Consider the following 10,731-nt stretch of genomic DNA (forward strand, 5'->3'; position numbering starts at 1 on the left):
ACATATTCTTGATTCCCCTGGTGGGAAGAGAGGAGTATGAGTGAATTGCTGCTTATTTCACAAAATACAGAGTTCCTGGGACGGTGGTTCTCACAAAGTGTGGTCCCTGGACCAGCAGCATCAGTGTCATGGGAACTTTTTACAAATGCAAGTTCTCAGGCCCCACCAGAGACCTTCTAAATCGGAATCTGCCGGGCAGGAGCCCAGCAATTTGTGTTTCAGTGGTCACCAGGTGATCCGGATGTGCCCATCCAGAGGCCCTTTTGAAGGACAGGTTTGAGTTTTGTTTGTTCAAGGCTTGATGATAAGAGATGGCAGCGCTGGGCTAGAATTTAGGAAACCTCAAGTGGAGGAGGGTTATGGCTCAGAACCAACGAACTTGACTGGCCCCTACCTTCCTATGTAGAATTATTTGCCCTGGAAGTTCTTTGCATATGCCTGGTCGGGGCGTGGTGTTGGGGAGAGGAGGTTATTGTTTTAAGGGATGACTCCACCAGAGCCCTGCCCATCTGGCCTTGTTCTGGGAGGTAATTCTCTGCTTTGGGGACTCCCCTGAGGCTCCTGGCGTCTCTAAGAAGAGCTGATTACCACTACTATGGTATCTTTGCTTTCCAGCTGAGCTGGCTCCTTGCTCTTCCAGCCTCTCAAAGACATGTTCCCTCTTATCCTAGACTTGAATCTTCTCTGAGAGCCACAGGACTCCTGACATTTTGTCCCCATACTCATGCTGCTAACCAGTAGGGTTGTGACAAAGCAGCCTGAGTTCTGAGCCCCCAGGGCTGGAAAGCAGAGCGCTAATCCATCCTGATTTTCCTGGGACTGAGGGGTTCCCTAGGGTGTGGGGCTTTCAATGCTAAAACGGGGAAGGAAGTCCTGGATACACAGGAATAAGTTGGTCACCCTACTTTAAAGGTTCCAGAAAGGCCTTTAGAAGGGGAAAAAGGAGATAAGCAAGGGCTTTGAACATGAACCAGGGGAGGTGTGTGTGTATGTGTGTGTGTGTATTGAAGGTACAACACAGTTACAAATACTTTTTGTATATAATGGCTGACAAATTCGTAGCTCTCTCCTAGTTATCATTGTCTGTTTATGTCCGTGAAGCCATTTTCCAGTTGCCCAGGTTTGCAAGGTTGTCACTGACTCATGCAATTTTTCGTCACTGGGAGAATCACACTGATTCATCTTTTCCGACAACCTCCGTCTTTCCCCACTCCAAGTCTGGCCCTGAATTCTCACTGCTCTTACCTTTTGCAGTAGCCAGAAATACACTACTTCCTCAGTCTCTGTCCACCCTAAACACTGCTCTCATGCCTCTCCTCCAAAACCCCCAAGGACCAGGTTCTGTCTACAGTGCAATGCCTACATTTCTACCCTTGGCCCTTCTCCCCCGCTCTCTCTGTAATCTCTTTTCTTTCAGTTAGGCCCTGTCACACTTATAGGGACAGAACCTAACGTGGCCAACAGCATGAGCTATGAGTCAGACAAGCAGGTGAGTCCCAGCCCCACCATTTAGAAGCTTCATGACATGACCAAGTTCCCTTGGGCTTCTGTGATCCATCCAGTTTCCTTATCCTTAAAATGAAATTAAAGCCAATTATCTCCTGGGGTTATTGTGAAGATTAATCCTTGCAAGGCACCTGGAACTGCTCAGTGAGTGGTAGCCATGGTCTGAAAAGGCCAGGTTCCCTCTGCCTTCCAGCCTTGTTCCCTCTCCCTGAAATATCCTCTCCTGGGACCTCCCCTGCAACTGAGACTCCAGCTGAGCCTCCTGAACCCTTGCGAGTGAGCCTGTGGTTCCTGGGCAGATGCATGGGAAGATCTGACAAGGGACTGCCTGGGAGAGAGGGGAAGCAGGAAAGACACCCAAGAATAGTCTTCCGCTGATTATCTGGGCGGGACGCGCATAGACGAAGGTCTGTAGCTACTGAGTGCTCCTCTTCCCTCCCCATCACACTGCGCCAGGGTGATTAGTCACCAGTGGGATACATTAATCTCAGAAAAGTCTGCCAGTGGAGGTAGGCAGTTACTCCAACCTCCGCCTCGGTGGGCAGGGCCACCCCACCCTGTCGCCGCCGCCTCTGCCATCCTAGTGGGAAGATTTTCCGCCCCAGAGTGGAGTGGAGGTCCCGGAAGTAGGGGTGTTCTGCTGTCCCCCTCCCCCTGCTTGCATCACTTGTGACTCAGTTTAGGGTTCTTTCGGGTGGGGTGGAGAGAAGGGGCGGGGCTCTATTAACAAATGGCCTCAGGTGGGGGGAAAAAGTCGGGCAAAACGTCCTCAATTTGGGGTCCGGCTTGAGGTTAGCGGCAAGGTCTCAGAGGTTTCGGGGGATCAAAGGCACGGGGAACTGCGACCCAGGCAGCTCGTAGGGGAGGTCCTCCCGCAGCTACTGGAGTTCATCTTCCTCCGCGCAGCCCCGAGTCTCCGGAGCTCTGAAGGCCGGAGAGATGCCAGGGGCCAATCCTGACCAAGGGCTCTTCCTTTGTACAATGGCCACAATCCGATCACCTACCTTGTAGGGTTGCTTGCCATGAGGGTTAAAGAAAACCGCTCCGCACATGCCAAGCAAGGAATACCCGAAATAACCAGCAGATTTTGCTCTCACCGCTCGGGGCGGGATTGAGGCGGGGCGCAAAGGAGTCTCCACTTTATTCTCAATAACTAGGAAAGGTGGGCGTCTGCACTGTGAGCTGGAAGAGGCCGAGGTCGACAGCCACCCTCCATCCGCACCCCGGACCGGGTGCAGGGGCGAGAGGGCTAGAAGTCTCCGCTCCGGAGCGAGGGCGGCGGCTCTGCCTTCAATCGTCCACCTGTATCTCCTCGTCCGACAGGCGGGGCCCGGAGTCCGGCCGCGCCGGGCCCAGGCCGAGGCCGAGGCCGAGACCGCGGGCGCTGTCCGGCAGCTCGAGGCGGCCCTGGACTTCGGGGTTCAACGCGCGCAGCGAGGCCACATCGGCGCGCATCTCCTCCACGTCGCGCCTGAGCTTGGCGCGCCGGTTCTGGAACCACGTGACGACCTGCGCGTTGGCCAGGCCGAGCCTCGCCGCCAGCCCGTCCCGCTCGGGGGGCGCCAGGTACCTCTGCAACCCGAAGCGCCGCTCCAGCTCCAGCACCTGCTGCGCCGTGAACGCCGTGCGGGACTTGCGCCGTCTGCGGCCCGCCGAGCCGTGGCCCAGAGCGCCCGGGGCTGCGCGGCCTGCGGAGATGGGGTGGGAGTCAGTCTCCAGGCTGCGGGAATGGGCTTCCGTCCTGGAGGGAAACCCCGCAGCTACCAGAGTTCCAGGGTGGGGGTGAAGGTGCGGGCGGTCACCGCGGTCGCTTAGCGAAATGCGCGAGGGGCAGGCCGAGGAGGGGGTGGGGACGAAGTGGAACCAGCCACGGGGATGCGGGAGGCAGCAGGCTGAGGGCATCCGGCGAGAGGAGAGGGAGGAAGGCGGGCCAGGCCGGGGAAGGCAAGCTGCAGGGTCAGGACGCCTGGCTCGGGGCCGTGGAGGCCTCCCGGAGGCTCCGATGGAGCCGGCTTGCAGGTCGGGGCCGGCACCAGAGGTGGTGAGTGTGACAGGACCCCGATCGGGCCCTTCTCTAGACTTGGGGGTCGTGTCGGGCACTCTCACTCTCTTTTAGTGACATGCTCTCCCCCCCGCCCCCACCCCCCAGCACAGAAGGGAGGTAGTGAGTGGGCGGAGGGCAAGGAAAGAAGGAGTTCGAGCCGGGGACCCTGGCGGCCCCAAGGCTCTTCAGCTCCTTGCGCCCTCTCGGGGAGGGACGGACTCGGAGCGGAGCGTGATTACCCGGGGAGCCTCGCCTCCCAGCACCTTCCACGCCCGCCTCGCCCTAGCTCACTGTTTTACAGCCTCCGGCTCAGGCCTTTTGTCTCCTTTCTGTCGCGACTGCCCCGCCTACAGCGAAAGGACTAATGGGTCGCTCAGTTCTAGACCGCCCGGCCCTTCCCCTCGGCGCCGGCAGCCGGGAGCCTGGGAACCAACAGAGGGGAGGTGAGCAGCGGGAGGTGCAAGACCCCGCACGTGGGCTGAGGGCAGGGGGCAGATTGGGGTGGCGGCCGGGACCTTGGAGGAGAGAGATGGGGAGAAGGCCAAGCCCCAGGGCGCGACCTGGCCGGCGCTGTACCTTCGGAGCGCTGCAGGGCGAGCCCGTCTAGTCCGCGGAACGCGTTGCTAGTCAGCTCCTCCAGCGCGCACAGCGGCGACGTGGGACCTGGGCTGGACTCGGGAAGCTGCGGCGTAGAGGGTCCTCGAGGGGCCATGCCAGGGCCTAGGATATCCGCGATGCTGAAGGGTGTGCGGGCTGTCCGGGGCTCGGGGCCCGAGCTCATGGCCGGCGGGCCGGGCTGCGGCCGTCCTGCCGCCCGCTGTGCTCGGCTCCGCGGCCGCCTGGGCCCCAGCGCGCGGCTCCCGATCTGGGCCCCCGCCTCGGACCCGCCCCCCACGCTGGGCCCGAGCCCCGAGTGCCCCTCCTCCTGCGCCCCCACTCCCTAACCCCGGGCCGCCGTGGGTCTGGAGCTGGTAGACGTCCCGGCAGCGGTATTTCTTCTACAGGCTACGGGGGCGCGCAGAGAAGCCGGCGGAGTAACTCGCCAGCACTGGCCCCCTGGCTGCTCCGCGCTGCCGGCGCGGCCCTGTGCTCACTCTGGCTGGACCCTTGCTGGGCGGCCCCCTCCCGCCTAGCCGCCGCTCCGGCTCATAAACTCTCGTAGGCAATAAAATTGCTTTCCTTGGTCGCAGCGCCGGAGATTTGCAAAATTCCGAGGAGCTCAGAGTTGACTGTGCTAAGATCCCCATCCCACCTAGGAAGGACCTCAGTCTCCTGACCTGGCCCCCTCCTCCCCGCCCCACTCCTGCTGAAAGCTCTTAAAGTAGGTCCCCGCGGCTGGAAGTTATTAGCGGGCACTGGGCCTGGGGGCACTCAAGCCTTGGAAGAACCTGGTCCGGCAGAGCGACTGCAACTGGGTCTAGTGGGGATGCGATGCACAAGCCGGCGCAGGTGAGTGGACTCCAGCCGGCTCTGCAGCCGGACCCAGGACTGTCCCAGCAGGGCTCAGAGGCCCTCTGAAATCAATTTAAAAAGCAAAACAAAACATGGAGAAGCAGGGAGGCCTGGCCCTCAGGAGAGAAGACACAGCAAACCCAGAGCGAGGGTTATTGCTTCAGGAGGGGTCTGTGCCAGGAAAGACTGACCTCCACTGAGGGCCTTCTGGTTACCCCTGAGTCTATCAGTTGATGCCTTTGTCTCCTCATTAAGCTCCTGTAGTCCCAGTTGGGGTTCCCCAGCCTGGGAGCAGTGGTGAGAGGGGTCCCTATAGAGGAGTGACTTGATACATCCAACCAGATTCTGGGACAGAAACCCCTGCCAAGCCAGGGACAAACTCTAAGGACTGCGATAGTGATTCCTATTTTTATCTGCATCCTAGATGTCATTCGCTCTTCTCTTCACGCCCCCGCCCCCCTCCGCCCTCACCTAACCCAGGGCCCACACCAGAGTGAGCACCTCCACCGCCCTCCATTGTAGGAATACGGCAGTTCTGGGACAGCTGCTCCACCAGCAGAGTCCAACAAGGCAAGGCTTTTGTTCGCATATCACATCCCAAATAGCCAGTGGGTTTACAGCCCTGAGACAAGCCCCACCACTCCTGCGGAACTCGCACTCTGAAGGAACTCTCTGCTATGGGTTTCTTCTAGTTTTTTCCTATCAGTGCCATGAAGAAGTAGGCCAGTCCCTCCTGGACTGTCCATTCTGTCACCTTCTCTGTAAACCTCTGCACCTCCCACCATCTGTGCAGTGATCTTCTGGGTCTACCAGTCTATTCCCTGGGGCAAGCGGAGCCTGTGGTTGGGGTGCCCCAATCAGAGCTTGGGAGATCTGAGGCATGTGGGCCAAAGACTCCTTGACAAAGACAGGAAGACACTTTGATCACAGTGGGGGGCGAGGGAGGGTGTAAGAAACCTCAGGGTGTAATACTGACCTCGACACCCAACCACCCAACGGAAGTAGACAAACACAGAGTCTTCTTGGTAAAGGCACCCTTCAATGACCACCCCTTCCCCCCATACCCACAGATACTCACAGTGCTCTGGTGACAGCCTGAGCAACACAGCCCAATGGGTCAGAGAGCATAGCCAGGCCACAGCAGAAAGCTGAGATGCCTCAGGACCTTGTTAATTGGTTATTAATGGTGGGGGGCAGAGGAGGGTCAGGAGAGATCCTCCTAGCTGGAGGCCTTAGCCCTCTGAACCATCCTGGTGGTTTCACTTAATCTGAAATTAAAGAGGGTCCCAGGAGGATGCAGGAACTGGCTAGCTCATGTACCAGGCCAGTCACCAGACACTACAACTTTCACTCATGCATCATCTGTGTTGCATTTGTCATCTTTTGCTCTCAGTATCTAGTGTGTGTCTGTGAGGAGTGTGGGGCTCTCCTAAAGGGCCCTGGCCTTCCTCTCCTGCCGTCTCTCCTGCCTACCTTCTCTGCTATGCTAACTGGGCTCTGGTAATGGGGTTGGACAATGGGGTTAGGCAATCCCCAGATGTGCGTTTGGGGGAGGAGAGGGAAGGAGAGACTAGTAATGGGAGGAGGCTGCTGACAGCAGAGCCCAACTAAGGTCTCCCCAGCAGCCAGCGACTTGTCCAGCCTATTGTGGGGCCACAGGAGGGGACTTTTCCCAGCGAAGCCTCTGGAACCTGAGCTGGGGAGAAACCGGATCCTTGGGTCCTTGGAGGGGGTAGGAGGAGGGTGAGTGATTAATGAGGAAGATTAAAAGATTAAACCTGGGTTCTAGGCTTGGGGGGCACTCAGTTGACTCATCGACTTCCCCCACTCCAGTTTGGGGGGGCTGACAGGTCCCAGTGCTCCCTGATGTGAGCCTCTTCCTCCCCCCTCCCATGATCCAACCCTCCCTGCCTTGGGTCCTTCCTAGAGCCATCCACAGACATAATCATTCACCACTGCCCACCCCCAACCCCTACCAGGACGACAGTTTTCCTCTCCCAGCATCCTCAAGCAATCCCTCACGTCTCCCTCAGATTCCCCTCACTGTTCTGTTCAGAAACTTCAGGGTCTTCCACTCCCTCCCCTCATAGAGATCTCCACATGCCGACTTTCACTCCCTCAGGAAGGTGCCTCAATTCTCTCTTAATATGTTGCCCTAGCCCAGCCTTCGGCAAACTACGGCCCGCGGGCCGGATCTGGCCCGTTTGAAATGAATAAAACTAAAAAAAAAAAAAAAAGACCGTACCCTTTTATGTAATGATGTTTACTTTGAATTTATATTAGTTCACACAAACACTCCATCCATGCTTTTGTTCCGGTCCAGTTTAAGAACCCATTGTGGCCCTCGAGTCAAAAAGTTTGTCCACCCCTGCCCTAGCCGGTTTGGCTCAGTGGATAGAGCGTCGGCCTGCGGGCTGGGGGTCCTGGGTTCAATTCCGCCCAGGGCACATGCCCGGGTTGTGGGCTCAATCCCCACAAGGGGGCGTGCAGGAAGCAGCCAATCAATGATTCTCTCTCATCATTGATGTTTCTATCTCTCCCTCTCCCTTCTTCTCTGAAATCAATAAATATATGTTTAAAATAAAAAATATGTTTTTATATCAAAAAAAATGAAAAAATGTTTTTATTGATTTAGAGAGAGAGGAAGGGAGAAGAATAGAGAGATAGAAACATTGATCTGCTGCTTCCTACATGCCCCCCACTGGGGATCAAGCATGCAACCAGGCATGTGCCCTAACCTGACCAGAATTGAACCTGTGACCTCTTGGCTCATGGGTTGACACTCAACCACTGAGCCACACCGGCTGGGCTAAATTCCCTTTTTTAAAAAATATATTTTATTGATTATTTTACAGAGAGGAAGGGAGAGAGACAGAGAGCTAGAAACATCGATGAGAGAGAAACATCGATCAGCTGCCCCCTGCACACCCCACACTGGGGATGGGCCCGCAACCAAGGCACATGCCCCTGACCAGAATCAAACCTGGGACCCCTCAGTCCGCAGGCCAACACTCTATCCACTGAGCCAAACCCGTTAGGGCTAAATTCCCTCTTTTTAAAAACATTTTTTATTGATTTCAGAGAGGAAGGGAGAGGGAGAGAAAAACATCAATGATGAGAGAGAATCATTGATAGGCTGCCTCCTGCACGCCCCCTACTGGGGATCAAGCCCACAACCTGGGCATGTGCCCTTGGTGGGAATCAAACCGGGGACACTTCAGTCCGCAGGCTAACGGAGCCAAACAAGGTAGGGCTCAATTCCCACTTAATACTTTCTCTCACCTCCCATCAGGCCCTTTCAGATTTCCATTTCCTCATCTCTGCACCTTATCTCCAACCTTATTCCCCTTCCTCATCACCCCCACCTTTCCTCTCATTCCCAGACACCGCGCCTCTCACTCACCCAGCCATCCGCAGCCTCTCATCTGGTGAGTCCCTTCAATCCCACCTAGGCCTGCCCCAGACTGACCCCTCTTCTTGGTACAGAAATCTGCTCAATAAACTACCTTTAGTCTTCAGATGTTGCACCCTAGGCAATCCTCTGAATTTTGTGAGTGTGTGTGGGGGTGGCATTGGGGGAATCCTCAGAATAACTCCCCTGGGGCGGTGCAAAGGACAGTCTGGGAGATATGCCCCTCCCCCCCTTTGCCCCTATACCTTTAGCCAGCATGAGAGGTAAGTGGGAGTTTATGGGGGAAACTCCAAGCAGAGGAGCTTGGCGCGGGCATCCATCCACCTCGCACACTTCTGGGATTTTCTCTTGCCGAAAACATTACTGCAGAGTGAACGGATTTGGATCCTCAAGTTTCAGTTTCGTTATTTTTAGGACTCGGGTTTGTAAGTTCTTTCCGGCCCTTTACACTGGTTCACACAGCTCTGCGTAACCGCCGCCAGCCCGGGGTGTGCGGCCGGATGGGGAGCTGCCGGATACTCAGACGCCTCCCGCCTCTGCACACACTTACACCCTGGGACTCAGGGTCCCGGGGAAGTCAGTCCCTTGTCCTTATATCCTCTCCCAGCTTTCCCCCCTCCCCCCAAGTCTTGGGAGAAACAGGCCAGGCTGAGAAGGTCGGGTCCCCCCCTCTCTGTGCCAAAGGCTGGAGCGAATCTCCCAGGCGGAAGCGGCTGGGTGAGATAGGGCGGCGGCAGAGGCACCGGCGGGCGAGGGCCTGCGGGTGAGGACTGACATGGACGCCGGGAGCGGGCCGGTGCGCGCGGGTTGTCAGAGCCCAAGAGAACCGCGGGCGGGATCCATCCGCCCTGGCCCCTGGCGCAGATCCAGAACCAAGTGACCCAGGGGATAGGGTCTGCTGCGTGGAGCGGGCCAGAGAGCCGGGGAAGGAGCCCCTAGATGAGGGAGAGAGATGCGGAGCCCGCAGCTGGCCTGCGTCAGCAACCTGGGGAAGTTGGCCGCTGCACAGCCGCCGACAGACAGAAATCAGGCTGCCTGGAGCTGGGGGTGAGGCGGGGCAGCTGCTCCCCCAGATCCGGGCCGAATGCCCCCGGCTGCTCCTGAGCCCCAAGCCAGGTGTCATCAAAGGCCTCACCCCCAGGTTTGGTCTTCAGGCCTGGGGGCCCTCAGGCAGTCTCCTCTTTTAGCTGGCCATTCTTTTTATTTTTGTTAATCGTCACCTGAGGATATTTTTTCCATTGTTTTTCAGAGTGGAAGGGAGGGAGCGGGGAGAGAAACATCCTGTGAGAGACACCCGTGACTGATTGCTTCCCCCACGCACCAACAGGGGAGGCAGAACAGGAATGAACCTGCAACAGAGGGACATGCCCTTGGCAGGGAATCGAACCATGACCCTCTGGTGCACCAGTGGCCACTCTAACCACTGAACCACCAGCCAGGGCTAGCTGGGCATTCCTGACCCAAGCCAAGCCCCAATCAGACACTCCCCAATTCCTGCAGCTGCTTGAGCCGCCCAAGTCCCCAGGGGTGTCTATCTTTCCCCATAGCCCACACCTCTCCCTCCAGTCACTCCTCAGAACCACCCTTTCTCACACACACACACACACACACTGCAAGTTTCTGGCTACCCCAGTTAGAGACCCAGAGAACAGGAATGTTGGCTGGGTTTATTTCCAGAGCTCAGTGCTCATGGCCAGGCTGGCACAGACCAGGAAGCTTGCTGACTTACTCAGTGGAGTGCTAGCCTTGCTGCTTCCCTCTTGTTTCTTAGAGCTGCCTTTGCCCTCCTGGGCACCAGCTCCCTCTCCCCCTCAATTCCTCTCTCTACAGCTGGCCTCCCCTCGCCCAGGTACCTGAAGGCCTGCTGAAGCTTGTCTAGACAGCCATGTCTCCAACTCGATCCCTGTGAGTGTCCATGCCCCCATTTTTTTTTAGCCTCCTCCGATTATGCACATCTTTGGATTTTTCTTTATAATATCACTCTTCTCCAGTCCTGCAGTGACCACTGTCCAACCCAAGCCCTACTCTCACCACTCTTGCCTTAGGACACTCAGGCCCTTGCCACATGTTGCAACATTCAAGGACAGAGAGAGTTCCCCTCCAGAAAAACTTCCCTTCACCAAAACAGCTGGTGTGGGGGCCTGACTTCACTCAGCTCACCTGGGTTTTACGTAAGTAGGGTCCTCTACCCCTCTCCTGTGGTCATTTGCTGAGGGTCATCCTTCTTGATGACACTCAGAGGATTTCTGAGGGAAGCAGGACACAGGACAAAGTATGAGTGTGTGGCAGGGATAAGAAGGAAGAAGAGAGGTGCTTT

General features: G+C 56.9%; 1 protein-coding gene across 1 annotated transcript; it reads right to left on the reverse strand.

Annotated features, from left to right (window-relative positions):
• Positions 1–2,796: 2,796 nt before the first annotated feature.
• Positions 2,797–4,331, reverse strand: LBX2 (ladybird homeobox 2). Its single transcript, XM_070428475.1, has 2 exons — positions 4,127–4,331; positions 2,797–3,194 (listed from the first exon to the last, which is right to left on the reverse strand). The coding sequence occupies exons 1-2, from the start codon at positions 4,329–4,331 to the stop codon at positions 2,797–2,799; spliced, it is 603 nt and encodes a 200-aa protein (XP_070284576.1).
• Between the last annotated feature and the right edge of the window lie 6,400 nt (positions 4,332–10,731).

The sequence above is a fragment of the Myotis yumanensis genome, unplaced genomic scaffold, assembly GCF_028538775.1.
Source record: "Myotis yumanensis isolate MYYU_CA2020_CCGP unplaced genomic scaffold, mMyoYum1.0.hap1 SCAF_11, whole genome shotgun sequence".
NCBI lineage: Eukaryota > Metazoa > Chordata > Mammalia > Chiroptera > Vespertilionidae > Myotis > Myotis yumanensis.